Consider the following 21,316-nt stretch of genomic DNA (forward strand, 5'->3'; position numbering starts at 1 on the left):
CCCGTCTATAATTCTTCTAACTTCCCTTGGACGTGGTATTTAATAATTCCCTTGGAGTAAGATGCGGATCTGATCAAGAGTGGTCTTTCTGGCAAACAGAAAGTTAGCACAATAATTATAAAGTCAACTTCAATTATCCACTTTCTTTTTATTATGATTTGTTATTGCTAACAACCAAAGAGCTGTCAATAATAAATTTTATGATAATGATGGTTGTCATCTCTATCTCTATATATATATTAAAGCAAAATGATTAGTTTATCTCCAAATTGTGAAAGCATTTATTGTATTTACATTACTTTATAAATTCATGTAATTTTAATTACAAATCAAACATAATTATTAAATATGTCTATATCAAAGTGAATAATAAACAAAAAGATTTTAGTTGATAGAAGAGTAATTTACAAAATTAATTTATTGATCTGCTTCTCTTCCCCTTAAAAGGAGACTGATATCTCCATTCTGTGGAACGAAGGTCGTCTTCGCTCCTTCGTCCCGGGGAGGGGCCTTCGTCAAGGTGATCCTTTGGCTCCCTATCTTTTTAATATTGTCACGGAGCGGTTGCGTATGATATTCAAAACTTAGTCTCTTTGGGCGTCTGGAAACCTGTCCATATCACACGTGGAGGAATGGGTTTGTCTCACCTTTTCTTCGCAGACGATTTGTTGCTCTTTGTTGAAGCTTCAGAAAATCAAGCCGGGGTCATTCTGGATTGCCTGAATCGCTTTAGTAGTGTTTCGGGTCTCAAGGTAAATTTCTCGAAATCCCAAATTTTCTGCTCCCCTAACATTAATGCAGGTTGGAAGAAGAAGATTAGCGATAGGATGGGCATACCCGTCGTCACTCATCTTGGCACTTACCTTGGAATCCCTATTCTCCAAAAACAAGTCACCAAAGACACCTTCTACCACGTCATTGACAAAATGAGAAGGAAGTTAGCCACTTGGAAAGCAAGTACCCTCAGCCTGGCAGGAAGAATGACGTTAGTCCAAGCCTCCCTCGCCACGATCCTCACCTATACAATGCAATCCATGGCACTCCTGGTAAGTACGTGCAATAATAATGACACAATCTGCAGGAATTTCCTTTGGGGCCATGCAGAGGATACTAAAAATCCACACGGTGAGTTGGAAGGACATTTGTAGGTCAAAAAGCAACGGAGGACTAGGGTTCTGGCAAGCTAAGGATTTCAATCACTAAAATGGCCGGTCAAGTCCTGACGAATTAAGATCAGCTTTGGGTCAAAGTGATGCGGGAAAAGTATGTGAAAAATGATGAGTTCCTTTCCATCAAGACTAAACCCAACTGCTCTTGAGGTTGGCGAAGTATTTTGAAGGGGAGACATATCCTCAAGGAAGGCATTCGGTGGAGAGTGGGCACAGGAGCTACTATTAATTTTTGGCATGATCGTTGGGTTGGGGAGAAGCCGTTGGCTAACTTAATCCCTCACCCAATCCCCCTTGGCACCGAGAATTTGCGTGTTAGAGATGTTATGAACTTGGATAAATCCTGGAACGCAACAGCCCTCGAAACCCTTTTACCAAAAAATGCCATCAACCGTATTCGGTCCATCCCTATACCGATTGCCAACGATTATGAAGATAGGCTTTACTGGCCTTATTCAGACACAGGCGTGGCTACGGTAAGCTCGACTTTCCCTTTTATTGCAGGTTCGGATGAAGGCTCTCTCGAGTGGATCTGGCGCTTAACCTGCAGGGAAAGATTGAAGCTGTTTATTTGGAAAATCGGCAAGAATGGACTCCCGGTGAATGCTGAACGAAGACGGTGTGGACTGGCAACCGAGGATGCGTGTCTGAGATGCGGGTTAGCTGAAGAATCACTTGATCACATCTTCAGACAGTGCAATCTGACTAAAGATTGCTGGAACCTGACGATTCCCCCTCCAAGCTTTGCCACTAGCAACCACCTCCCCCTCTCATGTTGGATGGAACGGGCTTGCACGGGAAAAATGAGAGGACCTACTGAAGAAAGGTGGAACCTGCTTTTCCCGTATATTCTTTGGAACACTTGAAAGGCAAGAAACAGTGTGGTCTCCAAAAACATATGGCTACTCGCGACAGACATAGTTAAGCAGGCCAGATATGAAGCAAACGAAGACTTCTTAACACTCATGAAGAACAATGACATTGCGGTGGCTAGATAGATTTGGGTTCATTGGAGTCCACCGCCGCCTATATAATAATTAAGTAATAAATATGCTTAGAAAAGTAGATATATTTTGTCAAATAAAAGAGTTTCCTAATATTCTCAAAAGAAAAAAAAAAAAAAGAGTTTCCTAATAAAATACAAAGTTTATTTTAAATATTTTGCATAAAAGGACTTGGTTAATATTGATTTTAATTTTTAATGAAGTGACATCTTCTCCTTCACCGTCTGTGTATAACATCTATACAGCGGGGTGCATCAAATATTAATTCACATGCATAGATTACCTAAATAATCTAACATGACATGAACCAAACGCCGCCCCCTTATTGTACAACCACTCTACAGTTATGAAGATAAAGGAATCTTTACCTCTAGTTGGTGCAAACAATAATACAGTAGGACCTTTGGTTGGAACGTTATGCTGTGAGCACGTGCCGACCTTGTAAGGTGGACATAGTTCCATACCCATAATTTCTATACAGTAGATTCATAATTTTTATACTGTAAATTCATAAAATTTATATTTTAGATTCATAATTTCTAAACCGTAGATTCATAATTTCTATACAGTAGATTCATAATATCTAAACTGTATAGTTATCAATTATGAACATATAGTTCTCTGATTTGTGAAAACAGAGTTTAACAATTGAAATCTAAAGTATAAATTTTATGAATTTACAATATAAAAATTATGAATCTACAGTATAGAAATTATAGATATGGAACCGGAACTGTGAGGTGGGCACGTGCTCACAGCATAATTTGCCCCTTTGGTTACGTTGGTGCAAAATTTAATACTACTGTAGGAAACCTACCGGCATGGTTTGCAGGTATTTAAGGTGCTGAGGCACTTCTCATAATATAACATTAAGGTCTTATACAAAATCACTGAGTCAAGCAAGCAAAGGAAACAAGTATCAACTATGGATAGAGGTTAGACCTATATGTTTCATGTCATTTATATTTTTACAGTTGGTAGATGAGATCTCTGCCTAGTTGATTAATTTAGTTATGTATGCAATATGAATACAAATATTCTCTGAAGTGCATACATATATTTGTGCTATGCTAATTTACATATATATGTAGAATTCATATATGCATATAAATTTTTCCAAAACAATTTTGGAAATTATTTTCGAAATAGAAATAAACCTACTGCCTTCCCTTGGATTCGCCGGAGAATCGCCGGTTACGGTCTCCATTCGGTGGCGGAGTTAACGTTGCTCCTCAAGCTCGAGTCAACGACGAAAGGGATCGTGGCGCAGCCTCTGACGACGGCGGGCGGCGTCGAGGCGAGATGGCGGCGAAGTGGCTGGGCTTCCTGGCTCGCCGCTACTGTCTTTCCCTTTCCGGCGATGCAGGCTCGAGCTGTCGCCGTTCCATCACCATCGCTGCTCCTTAAGCTTCCGGCAACAACGCTCTTCAGGCTACAGTGGACGACGATGGAGATGGTTTAGATGAGGGATACGGCGAAGGGCTGGCGGTGGTGCCCTCTCCATTCGGCCTCACGGCTCTCTCTCTCTCTCTCGTCCATGGCAGCCTATCTCTCTCTCCTCTGTATCACTGGCTGCAGAAATAATTGAGATGGCAGCTAGGTTTGGCAGGAGTGAATAAAGAAGAACATGATGATGGATCATAGGCAAATTATGCTGTCAAACCACAACCCCGACCACTACCTCTTCTTCTTGCAACATCTTCTCTATCCAACCACAACCCCCATAAATAATCTACAAATAGCTAATCATTTTATTTCTATTCAACTTACTTGCTCAAACTATCTCTTCTGAAAGACTTAACTTGTTCCATTTCTCCGTGATCAATGTCTCAGTGAATGAATACGTTGATGTCAAGTTACCGTGTGTCTGGCTTCATTTGTTAAGACTCTGGATGAGTGTTCTATTGTAGTTGGGCTCCGAATGAGTTTTCTGTTGTAATTGTGCTCCAGATGAGTGTTCCATTGTAGCTATGCTCTGGATAAATGATTCGTTGTAGCTGCGCTCCGTATGAGAGTTCCGTGGTCGCTGCATTCCGAATAAGTGTTCCGTTGTAGATGTGCTCTGAATGAGTGTTGTTCCGTTGTAACCGATCTTGAGGCTGAAATTTTTGGTCCGTCAGGATTATTTTATTTTGTTCATGACAAAACAGCATAAAAGGAACAGGAAACTATATCTCTACAAAAAGACCAAACATCTTCACTGTTTGGTCACTAAGTCACTAACCATAACAAGGCTAAATGATTTAAGGGACAAACTCAATTTTCTTTCTTGAAAACCTTAACTTGCGGGGCATATTAAAACTCTATATTCTAACACACTAGAATTCATTTTTCCTCTCCCTATATTATTAGGAATATTACCATTTACCATTGATATCATAACTGTAACTCTTTGTATCCTTATGATGAGTGAATGTTTTACGTTAATTCAAACTCAGACTGCTACACAGAGATACAAAAGAGATAGAAGCCTATCTAACTAACCCCACATAATTGCTGTAGGTTACAAGACTAAATCAACTCTACATGTACAAGAATAATGTTACATATAATTATACTAATAATGTAACACTACTAACATACCCCCTCAAGCTGAAGGTGGTGGAGACACAACATTGAGCTTGTCCCTCAAAGAGCTGAAACGAGCGGAAGCCAGAGGCTTGGTGAAGATGTCGGCAAGCTGATCCTTCGTGGAGACGAAGTTGACTAAGAACTCCCCTGTGGAAACCTTGTCCCGAACAAAATGGTAGTCAATCTCGACATGCTTAGTCCTGGCATGAAACACGGGGTTGGCACACATGGAAGTGGCCCCAAGGTTATCGCACCACAACGTAGCGGGTTAACCGAGTGTAGCCCAAGTTCCCGAAGATGTGACATAACCCAGGTGACTTCAGCGGCTACATCAGCAAGGCCCTTGTATTCTGCCTCAGTGGACGACCTGGCCACAGTCCGTTGTTTGCGAGAAACCCAAGAGACAAGATTAGATCCAAGAAAGACTGCATACCCGCTGGTTGACTTCCTGTCCACAGGCCACCCAGCCCAGTCAGAGTCCGAATAAGCATGAACGTCGGAGGAAGACGACGGAGACAACTGTAAGCCATGTGTGAGAGTACCCTTCACATAACGAAGAACACGTTTGAGCATGGCCCAGTGTTCATCAGTAGGAGTGTACATAAACTGGCAGAGTCTGTTGACTGCATAAGAGAGATCCGGACGAGTGATAGTGAGATACTACAATGCCCCAGCCAACCGACGATATTGAGTGGGATTTTCATAAGGGTCTGTAGTCGGTGTCGCAGACTTCGTCACTGTTGTTGGAGTGGATAGAGATTTGCAGTCTGACATACCAGCACGAGTGAGAATATCATCTATGTAACGGCGTTGAGACAGTAATATGCCGCCATCTAGTGGTATAGTCTCAATACCGAGGAAGAACGTAGGGCTTCCTAAATCCTGAATTTTGAAAGTGGAAGAGAGGCGACGGAGAAGCTCATCAAGAAGACTAGAATCGTTGCCCATCATGATAATGTCGTTTACATACACAAGGAGATAGATACATGAGTCATTTAATGTGGAATAAAACAAAGACACATCGGTTTTGGAGGCTACAAATCCCGATGTCAGAAGATAATCATGGAGCCGATTAAACTAGGCTCATGGGGCCTGCTTGAGTCCATACAAGGACCGCTATAGATGACAAACATAATCAGGGTGAACTGGGTCTTCATAACCAGGCGGCTGACGCATATAGACGGTTTCTATAAGATGACCGTTTAAGAACGCGTTATGAACATCAAGCTGACGAAGAGTCCACCCACGGGACACAGCCAAGGCAAGCAAGATGCGGATCGTTGTTGGTTTAACAACTGGGCTAAACGTCTCAAAGAAGTCATCGCCGGCTACTTGATTGAAACCTTTGGCAACCAAGCGGGCCTTATGACGTTCAATCGTGCCGTCAGCTTTCCATTTAGTACGGTAGACCCATTTACAGCCGACAACATTCATACCAGGCTTGGCCGGGGTGAGACACCAAGTATTATTATGTAAGAGGGCATTGAACTCCTGATCCATGGCATCACGCCACTCTGGATAGCCAACTGCTTGGCTATAGCACGTAGGATCTACGGAGGCCGTAAGAGCTTGAAAGGGCTCATCCGTTCCTCGTGTTTGATGACGAAGACGCATAACATGACCCCGTTCTTGAGGTTGTGCCCGAGTTCGTTTCCGAGCCCGTGGTCCACGACACGGAACTGTAGCAGCCCCTGACTGATCCTGTATGGCCAAGGGCAGAACACACACCGCCAAAGGTGGCTCATTCAAGGGTGTTGTGGACTGCCCACACGGCACTAAGGGACTAGATGCCCACGTCGTAGTATCACACGGCTCATGTGGGGTAACCGTGTCCTATGTACCTGTTGCATAGGGGAAAACATTTTCATCAAACCGAACATGGCGACAGATGAAGGTCTTTCCTGATATTAGGTCCATGCATCGATAACCTCTATAGGATGTGGGGTACCCTAGGAAGATACAGGGTGCAGAGAGATATTCTATCTTGTGGCGATTATAAGGCCGCAGATATGGATAACACCTGCACCCAAAGACACGGAAAAAGGTGTATGGAGGTGTTTTGTTATAGATGGACTCGTAGGGACTGACGTGTTTTAGTGCAGACGAGGGTAGACAATTAATAAGGTAGGAAGCAGTTTCAAACGCACAATCCTAATATTTTAAAGGAACTAAGCTTTCTGCAAGTAGTGCTAGCCCGGTTTCAACAATATGTCTGTTCCGGCGCTCTACTCGTCCGTTCTGCTCATGTGTATAGGCGCAAGATTGCCTATGCACGATACCGAGAGATTGAAAAATTGTATGTAATCGGCGGTATTCGCCCCCCAGGTCAGACTGAATAGACTTGATAGAACGCGAGAATTGACGTTCTACAATGACACGGAAAGACTCAAAAATTTTATAAATGTCTGATTTTAACCGCAAAGGGTAAAACCAGTAGAATCGAGAGTGATCATCTACAAATAAAACAAAATATCTAAAACCCCCGGCAGAAACAACGGGTGTCGGTCCCCAAATATCAGTGTATATTATGTCGAGTACATTATTACTACGGGAAATAACCCTATCTAATGGGAATCGAGATGATTTCCCGAGTTGACACGATGAACACAACCGCGGCACACTTGAATTTGTGGGAGTGACCGGACACTTTTGTAGGACACGAATTTGAGCCCGCTCATGTGGATGTCCAAGCCTACGATGCCAAACATCTGGCGTGGCACGAACGGTTATTAATGTAACAAGTGACCGAGACAGTGACAATCGGTATAGACCTCCCGTGGTAGGACTCCTAAGGAGCACCGCCTTGGTTTGACAGTCCTTCACAAGAAAATGATCACGGTGAAATTAAAAAAACACGTTATTGTCAATGGTAAACCTATTAACAGACAATAACGGTAATGACAAATCAGGCACATGAAGAATATTATGTAACTTTAAAGATTTAGACGCAGAATTCAACGATGCATGGCCAATATTAGAAATACCCAAACCTGAATCGTTGCCCACACGCAACACATCCCCGCCGGAGTAAGGCTCGGAGTGGGTCATCATTGATGCATCAGGTGTGGCGTGCGAAGAGGCCCCGGTGTCCGGGAACCACGCGTCGGGCGCTATCTGCGAACCTTCATCGGCAGAAACTGCAGCGTGCACCTGCCCTCGGAGAAGATTCAGGCATCTCGCCCGTGTAGACGATCCTAGAGCAGCGGTGATCGACGACCACACCTCGTGCGATGTACTGCGTCCAACGGCAAGGTATAGAACCTCATCGGACATGGAAGATATCAACAAAGACAGGATCGATTGATCCTGTTGTTCCCACAAGGCGTGTGCCGGATTCGGAGTGGTGGTGGTGGTAGTGCCTCCCGAACCTGCTTCACTGGTCGTCGGTGCAGTTACGGCCGCCGGAGGACACGGGGTATCGCCGGTATCGAATCCGAGTAGGCCCTGCCCTCGGAGGAAAGGTACCAATTGGGTACACTAGAAGATGTAGTTTTTGGTGGTGAGTTTCATTGACACAAAATGATGTGCCGTAGATAATGTGTTTGGGGTGGCCGGAGAAGGGAGGGTGGCGGCCGTAACAGTTCTTTCACTGGAATTAGTCGACATCGTGAGGAGAGATGAGAGAGAAAAGGTCTACCTGGTTAGCTGATACCAGATGAGTGAATGTTTTACGTTAATTCAAACTCAGACTGTTACACAGAGATACAAAAGAGATAGAAGCCTATCTAACTAACCCCACATAATAGCTGTAGGTTACAAGACTAAATCAACTCTACATGTACAAGAATAATGTTACATATAATTATACTAATAATGTAACACTACTAACACTTATAAATACATATCTTTATCATATACTTCAAATCATCATTGATCAATAATAATATCATTCTCTCCGTTATTATTCTAATAACATTGTGTCCTACTGCTTTTGCAAGGCCGGAATTAGTACATTAAGCGTATCATTGATTAAAGGGACAAATTAAATTATGATTTTTTTTTTGGGGTGTACTTATGGTTTCTCGGACCGAGATCGCATTAAATTGTGATTCTTTGCTTATTGATATAAAAGCAACAAAAAAGTAAGAAAAGCTAGCATAGCTTTGATTCCTATGAATTTGGTAGTGATTAGCATAAAAAAAATTACACTTTTCGATCCTAAGTTATAGAGTAATTGTAGATTTCGTTCCTCTAAGTGTTGGTGATACTCACTTTTCGTCTCTAAGTTATCATTGACGTTGCACTTTTCGTTCCTTTACTAATAAAACATTAGAGACGAAATTTGCAATATTAGTATAACTCTGGGACGAAAAGTGCAATACCAATAATAATTTAGGGATGAAAAGTGAACATGACCAACACTCAGGAACGAATTCTATAATTACTCTTTGCTCATTTTTTGAAAAATAAATCAAACACAATCAAATTAAACATTGAAAATAAAAATATTTTCTGAAAAATGACTCATTTTCGAGAAGTTGTTTTCCTAATTTCTAAACACACCATCCATAAACTTAATATTATGAAAAATTGAACTAAAAATAGTTTCAGTCAAGTCTGGTTAAGTGAACCAGACACATAAAATAGGACGGGGGAGTAATCAAATATGATATGATGATATGATGATGATAGACGATGAACATGATGTTACGTTGCAGTTGATTTCAGCAAATACCGGCCACTAAACAGAGCTATATTGGCAGCAAATTGGGAGGAAGCTTTAATATTCTTCAACCAACACCCTGCAGCAATTAAATCTCCACTTAACACGGACTTAGAGACTGCATTGCATGTTGCTGCTAAAGTAAGTAATGCCTCCTTTATGGAAAATCTTGTAGCATTATTGTTGGAAGATGATGAACCAGTAGAAGCGCTTTGCCAAGGAGACGTCAATGGGTGTACCGCACTTCACTACGCTGCCTCGCATGGAAACATTGAGGTGGCTGATATCCTTGTTCGCAGGAATTCTAATCTCCTCTATCTTCACAACAACTATGGTTCTTTCCCCATCCATTATGCGGATATGAATAATCGCAAAAGCAAGGACGTCTATCTGTATTTCCTTGGTGTGACTAGGGATGATGAATACGGGCAGCCTAATCCATATGCAGGCCCAACTGGTCTCTCTTTGCTTGTTGACATAATCATAGTTAAATTCTATGGTACGTATAGTACTACATCCATCTTAATTACCCTCTTTGCTTAGCTAAGCTAGCTTATTATAATAATTTATATATACAGATTTGGCTCTGCAGTTGGTTCAAAGGTACCCTGATTTGGTCCGTCATAAGACTTTACATAACAATCTATCAGCTTTGGATGCCATAGTTAGTGGCTGTTCCATTATTAACAAAAGCAGTCTAAACTTTTGGCAAAGTTTTATATACTATTGTGAGTAACTTAATTTTCCATTTCTATCGACTATCTTTATTTATATATATACTTATTCTTCAATCTCGTGCCTGCCAATCAATTAATTACTGCTCATTTCGATCTTTAACTTACTAGTAATTAAAATTATTATTGCATGCAGGTGTTTCTAAGGCCGAGTCAAAAATAATTTTCCACCTCATCACCTCACTACTACCATGTATGTATGTATGGATGTGTGTATACATAACTAACTAACATGACCACATAAGATCAGAATATATAGTTGGAAGATATATAATAATAGATTTTTTTATTATTATTGTTTTAATTCAATATATCTATCAGGGCTCGTAGGGAAGAGCATAGTAAACAAAATGGTGCTGCACCACCAAGAAGTGAAGCTTCTTAAATGCTTGTGTGATCAACTCACAACCCTAAATGATACACAAGTGGTCTCATTGGCAAAGCGTGCAGTCTTTGAAGCAGCGAGTTTAGACATTTGGCAAGTTATCTTAAATATTGCGGAAGCATATCCTATGTCGGTTTATTTCAGAACCGACATGCGGCAGTATATACTTCACATCGCAGTAGAGAAACGTAGCGAAAATGTTTTTAACCTTGTTTGTGGAACCAATGTGCTTAGCATTACTTTACCGAATTTTTCGGACACAAATGGTAATAGTGTTTTGCATTTGGCTGGGAAATTGGCACCTCCCCACAAACTAAATCTTGTTTCTGGTGCAGCTCTTCAAATGCAACGAGAGCTTCAATGGTTTAAGGTACGGTATGTCACAATCTCTTATATGTTTTCTCTCATCGTTTCATTTTTATTTTTGTGATGACGGTGAAACTCAACTCCATGGACTACACGAAGGTGCATACACAGGGTAAACCCCATGCTAGTACTGTCTTGTTAGTAAACCAGTCTAGGCAGTTCTATTGAGAGTCAAACTTGTTATCTTGTAGTTATCAATTCAACAATTTACAGACCAATTTGATTGGAGTTGGGGCTGGGGACTGGGGTTGTCTGACCAACATACTTTTTTTTTTTTTTGGAAACTAACACACACACACACACACACACACACACACACACACACACATATATATATATATATATATATATATATATATATATATATATATATGATTCATTTCATCTGATCTGCAGGAAGTGAAAAAAATCACACCATCACGTTTCTTGTCATATGAGAATAAAGATAAGAAAACACCGAGTATGGTCTTTACTGAGGAGCATAAGGAGTTAAAAGAGACAGGGGAGAAATGGATGAAAGACACAGCAAATTCATGCACAATTGCTGCAGCCCTCATTGTAACTGTAGTCTTTGCAGCAGCCATTACAGTTCCGGGTGGCAATAATGGTGGAAATGGCCTCCCAATCTTCTCCAACAACACTGTTTTAACAGTATTCGCCATCTCAAATGCTGCATCTCTCTTCACATCAGCTACTTCCTTGCTCGTCTTCTTGTCCATCCTAACTTCGCGCTATGCAGAACAAGACTTCCTATACGCTCTTCCCAAGAGATTAATCATAGGCCTCTTCACCTTGTTTTTGTCCATAATATTTATGATGATTGCCTTCTCCGCCACAGTGTATCTCGTATTTGGGCAAAACAGAAGGGAAGTTCTTATTATGGTGGCTTCATTTGCATGTTTGCCGGTCACTTCATTTGTGCTTCTTCAATTCCCTTTGCTGGTAGATTTGGTGTCATCTACGTACGGACGGGGCATTTTCGATCAGCGTGGATTTCCCCAGCTCCCATATTGATTTGCATGCCACTCAAATTGACTTTGTAATGCTTTGATCATTTTAATTTGTGGTTCTAAGCAAGTTTCAGCCAAAGTTCTTTTTGATTCCATAAGGCAACCATATATCTCCAACACACTTCACCACAAGTACGAAATATAAACAGAATGTGAAAAAAAAAAAACACAGAAAAAACAGCAATAATGTTTTTAACCTAAGCTACCAACATCCTAGAAATCACAAACAATCATTTCAAGTTCAGTCAGAAACTGACTACAAATTCCCATCTGCACACGTGAGATGTTAAATGCTAATGCCTAAAGTTATGTTGAAAGCTCACCAGTTCTTCAGTTCATGGTGAAAAGCTTCAGACTTCAAGAATTCATGGTGAAGTAACTTGGCTGCTTCTAATTCTGCTAGAGCGCCTTACAGGAGTTATAATTTCTTCACCTCCACCACTTCCCTATAATAACAAAGAAAATAGCCATAGTTGTTAGAAGAGGGGAATGGTGTTTGAGAAACACGAAGACTGCAACTGCCACTGCACCAAGTAAAAACGACGAAATTCCCAGGATAGTAGAACTCCTTTCCTGAATCGTATACGACAGCATCTCTGAAGTTGAAGGTTTCTCAAGACAAGAATCATCGATTTTAGTCTTGAGATTGGCATCCAGTGATCACTTTACTATTCTTTTTGGTTGTTGGGAATGATTATGACAATAATCTTTCTGTTTCCTTCACTGATAAATAGTGCTCCTTTTTAGTGGAATTAAATGTTCATAGAGTATTATGTTTTATTGGCTTTATAATCTTAGGTTTTTTCCCATGATAAATCTTTAATTTGCTTGTTCTTTAAAATTGTTAATGGTGGTTAATTGCTTGTATTTTCATGGTGGTTAATTGTTAATTTGGTCTCTTCTTTATACGAAGCATGAATCTTTTGGTTTGATTTTATAATTTGAATCTTTTGGAAGAATGCAAATCTTTCTCACAGTAGTTATTCCTAATTCAGAGATCTAGGAGATCATCCGATTAACAGTTCTTCAAGTTCATCATCAGAGGTTCAAATCTAATTACATCCAATTATAATCCTTAATTTTTCATTTAATGTGTAGGTACGCCAAGATTAAAAAAGGTTCATGGATATGAGTCGGTCAATGTCTCATCATCAATTGTTAAATGATGCATCGCTTGAAGAACAAACTCAGGATAATAAAACACTTCAAGAGCAAACTCAAGGTACTGAAACACGACAAGAGCAAAATGAAACATTTTGCCATCTTCATCTAAAAAGAAAGCAAAGACTTCATGGGAAGTTGATGTGATTTGTAAGTTTACATTATTATATTTATTGATTGATATGTACAAAAAGTCTGAATAAATCAATACATTAATTTAATTCCATTTATTGACAGATGAAGAAGGATTTGTAAAGAAGAAAAAATTGAAAGTTAAAAGAAGTTTGGACATTACCATTGGGTGAAAAAATCATAGTCCCATTTGACAACTTTGATACACCATTCACTGAAGCAGTTGGACTATTTACTGGAACACTTGTAGGGTTGGCACAGGAAAGTAGCTCATTTACAATCAATTTTACTAATTGGAGATTGATGCCAAAGCAATATAAAGAAGATATCTTTGTCAAAATAATCAAGGTAACAAAATAATTTCTGAAAAAGCTCGTGGATCTTGAATGCAAGAGATAACCTAAAGGTTCCTACTGGATTTTAATTTAATTATTAAGCTGGACTAGCTCCAGGATCTACTCCAGACAGAATAAACAAATAACTTATAAAAGCAATAAATTGCACCGTGCACCAGGAGTTGTTCACGCAGTTCGGAGCCTCACTCCTACGTCTGCGAGGCCGCTCACGTCAACCCAAATCCACTAGATGAATAACATGAGTACAAAAGGAAGAGATAACATTACACTTGAAGTAAAAACTATATCTACTCCAGAACCTACTCCAGCAATTACGTGGACTTGACGTGCAGGCTATCTTCTTCGCATCACGAACTCTTCGTGAGATCTTCTTCAGCAGTACATCATCGAACAGACATGAGAATAAGATATATCAGAATAGTATATGCAGAAATCCTCTTAAAGCCGTGGAATTAAAATGCTAAACAAAGTAGCATTTTATAGAGGTATTAAAGTGCCTTCTTGATCCATAAAGGTGGATCTTAAAACTCCTCATTTTAAGCTGCTTCTTTGATTAAAAAGCTCCCTGAAAATAGGGTCTTGACTTTGACCGTATTTCTTACTCGCTGACTCTTCTCCTGGCGTTGATCCAGTGACTAAAAATTTAGCTAATTTTGACAACTAATTTTAGCCAACCATAAGAGGGTTAATATGTAACATTTTCATACTTGTGATTACACTTACAGTTTCAATTATTTGCTACATTCAAACAATAAATGTATAATGGTAATAATTACATTTACCATGATTTGAAGTCAAAATTTCACTTCCAAAATGATGAGATTGCAAAACGTTGGACACTTCAAAATATTGGGAGGAAATGGAAAGACTTCAAATCTAGGTCGTGGATAGAGTTCTATGATCCTTCGTTAAATCGAGATAAACTGATTAGTAAGTGTCCAATTAGAATTCCAGTGGTCAAGTTTTGTCAACTATCGTTTGTCTGAAAAATCTAAGGTAATGTTTCTAATAACCGTTTGCTTATTATTGTGGTCATATTTGCCTAATGTATTAATATTATACTCTATTATTAGGAAATGTGTCAAAAAAAAATGCGAAAACACCAAAAAATTGCACATACTTGTGGATCAAAGAGCTTTGCTATGAGAAGGGCTGAGATGATATTTTTTTATTTTTTTATTTTTTTGCAATTAACTAAGTTGAATGTTTATTTTTTTTTCTTAACTACTAAGAATTTAATTTTCATACAAGGAAATTGAACATGTTATGCATAATAATCAATATTATTTCCATAATAAATATGTTATAAGTCAAAATAAAATAGCTATAATTATCATTAAAATATCACTCAATAACGGTGAGATCTATACTTTAATGACCCAAGATAGGTCCCAAATAGCTTTTACAAAATAGGGTTTTAAACCCAAGTGAGACATAAGACAAAATATGTCCACTATTTAGGGAAAACTAAACAAGCTGCCTTAATAGGTCATAATGTCCAAAATTGACCTAAGGATCTAAAGTTGAATGATATTTAATATAAAGACTATGAATTACTAATAGAAAAAATATTTGATGCACCTTCATTATATAGGTGCTATACAATAGCGGTGAACTAAATCATGCCACCTCATTAAATGTAAAGTCAATTTTAACGAAATCCTTTGAAGTAAATTATAATAATTCTTAATATAATATAATATAATTATTATAATTATTTTATGTTTTCAAAAATAATTATTATATTCAATTAAAACGGAGTATAAATAACTTCCCGGCCCCTCCGCCATTTCTGGGTCTTGGAAAAGCTCGACGAAAAGCGAAAGAAACGTGACTGTAAGACCAAGTCTTTTTATTTTATTTTTATGTTATTTTATTTTTTAATAACGTTGTCTCTACTTCTTTCGGTGTTTGCATTGGTTAGTACAAAATTAATATGAAAATATTAATTTAATTTTTAATTAGCATATGTTAGTTGTTTGGTTGGATTATTATAAATTAAATATGATGGTCCAAATTAATTGTGAAACTGATGAAACTATTTCAGTGAAGTCTTATTATTGATGCGATGTGTGGTTATGAATTCAAAGAGAATGCATGAATTGAGGTGTTGCATGAATTGTGGATGCAAAATGGTGACATGAGTAGTGGTGTACGTGTAGTGCATGGGTGATGTAAATGTGGAAGGGGAAACATGCTAATTATTTTGGAAGTTGGATGATGGCGTGAATCAAGGGAAAAGAGAGAGAGAGATTCAATATTATAAATAGACATATTTATAATGAAGAACTTGAAGTTTTCAAAATGGGAAAAAATAGAAATATTATTCTGGAAAGTGTTACAAGGAATTATTCGAAAGATGCTATGAAGAAACTTTTAAACAGGAAAAGATTGGTGTACTATTTGGAGAAGTCAGCTCCACTTTATATTAGTACAAACTGTATTGAAATCCAAGTTGGTTACAGTTTGTTTAATTGGAAGAATTAGTTCAAATTGTATTGTATATTTTTTCATAGAGTTATTTTACGAGGTTAATGTTTAAATAGGCGGTAGACCTAGTTTTGTAATTTATTGAATTTGTAATTGTAAAAACCGTGGGTTGATCTTGAGTGAAAAAGTTTTTGGGCGTGATCCCGCATATTAGGAGATGTTATTTTTACATATTGTGATACATATCTGCATTAAATATTTTTAGCATTGTTCTTCTGCCTTGGGTTCAGATATTCTTTGTGATGTTGTGAATTCTAAAAGTTAAATCTTTGATGGTGTATTGTGTATTGAATTGCATGATGCCCTTGTTTCAACATTTTCATTATATGCACATTTGTGAGTGTTCTGACTGTGAATTCTAATTCTAATTATTTTGTAGTGCACTTTAATTTCTTTGTCAATGAGGTATAGCTGCACTGATAGAATTAGTCTGGATTGGTTGAGTTTGTAAATGCAGTATAATGAATATGACAGAGTTCGTTGTTTAGGGATTTAAAAACTGAATAATAATAATTTTTAGTAACATAAAATAATTATAAATATAATATATTAAGAATTATTATAATTTGCATAAAAGGGTTTAGTTAAAGTTTACTTTACATTTAATGAGGTGGCATTGTTTAGTTCACCACCGTTGTATAGCTCCTATACAATGAGGGTGCATCAAATATTTTCTCTAGCATGCTTGGATTTTACATATTAATATATATTAATTCATTCTTCCAAAAGGCTGAACCCCAACCCTAAGGGCCACTCACACCCCGACTCGACAGAGCATTTGGAAGGATGTAAATCATGATAACTCAACTGAACATGAACCACAGAGGCTAGACCGGTGCTCACTGCGCACAAGAAACCCCCTCACTTTGAGAGTTTGCTCCCACACTGCCGCTGGTGAGACTCGATCCCTGGTCATTCTTCTAAAAACGTTCCAATATATATTAACTCATGTATCCTAAATAAATTAACAATACTTTAGGTAATTTAATATGAACCTCATATTAAATTAAAATTCAAATAGCAAATTTAAAATTTAATATTTATCCATAATTAAATAATAATTTAATAATAAATTAATGCCAAAATTAAGAGAAAACTAAAGAACATCAATATTTCAAAACAAGCAATTACCATTTGCCAAAATCGTATACAATATCAATTAAGGTATATATAAATATATATGGCAATATTAAACTAAATAATTACCATCTACTAAAATTAATATTAATATATATAATAATAAATTAGGCAAATACTAATATGGTAAAATAATAAAAGTAATTGTATTTTAATAAGGAAATGTTCCAGTACTCCGTCTTCTTCCATGTTGCCCATGCGTCGCCAGAAAGCCAGCGCGACCAGAGAGGGAAAACCGTCCATGGCAATGTCCTCCCAGCAGCAAGGCTCACAATGGAGAACCCGTCAAGATCATCCTTCGTCGCCCATGAACCAGTCGCCGACGTTCCTTCCGGCCAAAATTCGATGTCGGTGGGTTCACATAATTTTGAATTCAAATTAGAAATAAAAATCATGCTTAACGCTAAAAAAAACTTCATCTGATCTGTCCAAAAAACTATATATACAAAACTTAATGTATATGAAATAAATTAATATTGATTTTAAGTAAACAATCAACCGGGTAAAGATTGACAAAGACTCTGATGTCAAATGTTAGATCTAAATATAATCTAACTATACTAGAATATATGAGAAACCTAACCTCATAGAAGTAGAAGTGATAAGGACATTTTTCAAGCATTCATCAAGTATCAAATCACAGTATAGAGTTTAGATATCGTTCCACTGGAGATGGCTCTTGTAATGTTAGGAATTGATGCAAAGTGGAGTTAAGCACAAGCCAGAACTATTCTTTTAGAAGCTAGACCTATCGATAAGGAGTTGGTTTGATAAGATTAAGCTAATAACAAATAAGACAAGTAAAACAAAGGGCCGGGATTTGGTTGATTCAAGCTAAGATGCCAAATATTACACTAACAGGGCGTTTGGTTGGAGGGAGGGAATTATGTGGGAAAGGAATTGTAATTCCATGGGAGTTGAATTACTGGGAATAAAGTGGGAATTTAAATTCCAGTGTTTGGTTGACAGGAATAAAATTACTGGTAATTTCATTTCCAATGTTTGGTATACATGGGAATTGAAAGGAAATAAGTAGTATAAAGTCAAAAATGTCCATTATTGTTGTTAGACATTAATTTTAGGTTAAAAAATGAAGGGGTAATTTTGACTCATCACTATCTTTTTTTCCCAGGAATTAAAATACCAGGGGGGGACATGGGATTTTAATTCCATGAAAATGGGGGAATTGCAATTCCCTCCAACCAAACTACGGAATTTAATGGTCTTTGGAATTAGGTGGGAATTAAGTGGGAAGGGAATTTAAAATTCCTCCAACCAAACGCCCTGTAAGATTAGGGAATTAAACAAGGCATAAGGTAAGTGAGATGCACAAAAGTGTCCAAATACCACTCTCGTAGCTATTTGAACTTGCAACCTCACATTGAACTCCACTCCCGTGACAATTCAACCCAAGGGTGCCCAAATAAGAACACAAGGCAAAGTTTCCCTTAACACCCAAAATACTCTCGTATTGGGTATTAACTATTAAGTGTGTGAATGTGTGACTAGTGTACAAGCTCTATTCTCGTAGTAACAAACACACTCCAAATCAAGCATATAATTGGGATCCAACAATCATACACAAATTTCTCAACAAACCCATTTCACACAACAACCCTAGATCACCCAAATAATCCCCTTCATGCAATACAACTCAAATAGGCATCAATAGCAAGAAATCAAACCAAATCCTAGTTCCAAAACACTTAGTTACTCGTAATATAACAATAGATACACAATATTGAAAGATAAATTGAAAGCATAGATGAAAAGTAATTAAAGAGGAGATAAATAAAAAACTTCTCTATTGAAGCCTTGAAATCCAAGATTGCAATGTGTTCTTGAGCTTGGAAATAGAAAGGAACAAGAAATCTACACTAATCTAATCTATACTAGAGCTAAACCTAACTAAGAAATGAAAGGGAAATGAAAAAGCCAAAACGCGCTGCAAAAAAAAAAAAAAAAAAAAAAAAAAAAAAAAAAAAAAGGGAGTTGGCCATCGGTGTGGCCCTAGGCGTGGTCACCAGACAGTGAATTTTGCCTGTAACCACGGGCGTGGGCACGCAGCGGCTAGCCGGGTTCGCCTTCGAATGTGTCGATGGTCACTTTGGTGCTCTTCTCAGCTCGCTTCAGGTCACGCCATGGTCCATCCCAAAACGTTCTAAACTCTTTGGTCATCCAAAAGAGTCCTTGTGTTAAGGTGACACCAAAAACTTGATCAAATACTTCGTAGAATGCTTCAAAACACCATTTCTTTGTCAAATCACCTAACACACGCAATAAATCCATAAGTAACCAAAATGACTCTATAATATAACGAGTAACAAGCAAAAAATACTAAAATGCATAAGGAAAAAGCATTAGTTTTAGACATTTATCAAGAAGCAGAAGTAGTATAGATCTCCCGCCATAGTTGATCTTATTGTGTTGCAAACTAATTGAATTCAATACATTATTGGTTCAGATATTTTTAATTATGTTATATTATATTGTAATAAAAGTTTGGCCTGTCTTTAAAAAAAAAAAAAAAAAACGAGTTTGGTCGGGATATCAAATATTAAAATTACACATACATTAGAATTCAAAGTACAAATTATATAACACTAAATTCTAAACTAAACATATATACAAAAATAATTTAAATTGAAGGTGTAAAAATCACTCGAGTTAAACTAGTGTTAATTTTATAATATTAATTTAAAAAATAAATACTAGGACTATGTGGTCTAATGATACCTAGGTTAGACTTCCATTTGAAAGCTTGTGAGTTCAAGCTTTAATGGAAGCGTTATTGGCTCTTTGTTTTAATAAACAATCATGAAATGAAACAACTGGAAGATACCCCTTGTCCCCTTCAGTGCTTGATGTACTGCAGCCTGATAAGAGAAAAAAGGAAGAGAGACAAGGTGAAAGGACCCCCCCCCCCAAAAAAAAAAAAAAAACAAAAAATGAAGAGTGCATCATTCAATAATTAAAGATAAAATGAAGAGTGCATCATTCAATAATTAAAGATTATTGTTAATCACTCCATTCGTCCCATTTTATCTGTCTTAGCCTCATACTGGTTTGATTTGGTTCAATTTGATTCAAAATTATCAGTTCATGATTTATTATTGTCACAAATTATAACTCAAATTATTGCTACTATACAGTTCCTATGCAATATATGAACTGATGATTAACTTAATTTTTTTTAACATTTTCACTTTTATCCGGTTAGCCTTTTTCATCATATTTTGCCTTGATGACCCCATTCGTCATGGCCTTACAAGATGGTTGATAGGTATATCGAGGGAACTCACCGATTTTTTAAGTGATTGCTGAGGACCAATGTTGAATTCTATAAGGGGCTCACCATATTGAGTATAACTCTCACTCGACTGTGAGGTCCCAATCATGCAGGCATTAAAACCATAATCTTAGTTCTTCACGTTTAAACCTTATCCATAAGCTTTGTACAGTTATTGTACAAATTAAATTGATATGAAATAGTTTAGTTTTTATCCTTCAATTATTAACACCAATCAGTGACCAAGTTTATACATAGGAGACACATGAATTGTTTTCAAAAAAAAAAAGGAGACACATGAATTGAAGCACATGCATGTATATAAGTGTACTGTGTCTATGTGCAGAGAATATAAGGAAAAGGAGTTCTTCCACATACAAAAGTAGAAAACACAAACCAGAAACGAACAAAAAAAAAGTAGGGGACAGGGTGCAGTGGAGGACTTGGGAGAAGAAAGACTAAAAAGATGATCATTACCCATCACCTCTATATTTCTTTGTCAAATTACTTTTAAAAAAAAAAAAAAAAACTTTTTCTAAAATCATCTTCTAATTTTTAAAGTTGTGTCTATTTGTTTGATGATATTTTTAATGTAATTTAAAATATGTACATTTTACACATTAATATTGAATTAAATATTATAAAAAATTGAATGGTAAATAAATTATAGGGAAAACGGCACTTTTAGCCCTAGAAGCTAAGTGTTTTCCTTTTAGAAAATTGGTTCATGCAAGTTTTTTTTGAATGCTACTGACTCTATTATAATGTACTATCTGTTCATCACCAGTGGCAGTGTGGGAGCAACCTCTCAAAATGAGGGGGGTTCCTTGTGCGCAGTGAGCACAGGTC

General features: G+C 37.5%; 2 protein-coding genes across 2 annotated transcripts; both read left to right on the plus strand.

Moving 5' to 3' along the window:
* Window positions 1-3,061: 3,061 nt before the first annotated feature.
* Window positions 3,062-9,950, plus strand: LOC109165576. The gene is made up of 2 exons (XM_019314412.1): window positions 3,062-3,108; window positions 9,403-9,950. Exons 1-2 carry the CDS (start codon window positions 3,099-3,101, stop codon window positions 9,948-9,950), a joined length of 558 nt encoding a protein of 185 aa, XP_019169957.1. The 5' UTR covers window positions 3,062-3,098.
* Window positions 9,951-10,031: 81 nt separating this feature from the next.
* Window positions 10,032-12,508, plus strand: LOC109168324 (ankyrin repeat-containing protein NPR4-like). The gene is made up of 4 exons (XM_019317340.1): window positions 10,032-10,135; window positions 10,278-10,334; window positions 10,463-10,896; window positions 11,289-12,508. The coding sequence occupies exons 3-4, from the start codon at window positions 10,492-10,494 to the stop codon at window positions 11,904-11,906; spliced, it is 1,023 nt and encodes a 340-aa protein (XP_019172885.1). The 5' UTR covers window positions 10,032-10,135; window positions 10,278-10,334; window positions 10,463-10,491; the 3' UTR covers window positions 11,907-12,508.
* Window positions 12,509-21,316: the final 8,808 nt, after the last annotated feature.

Source organism: Ipomoea nil, unplaced genomic scaffold, assembly GCF_001879475.1.
Source record: "Ipomoea nil cultivar Tokyo-kokei standard unplaced genomic scaffold, Asagao_1.1 scaffold0317, whole genome shotgun sequence".
NCBI lineage: Eukaryota > Viridiplantae > Streptophyta > Magnoliopsida > Solanales > Convolvulaceae > Ipomoea > Ipomoea nil.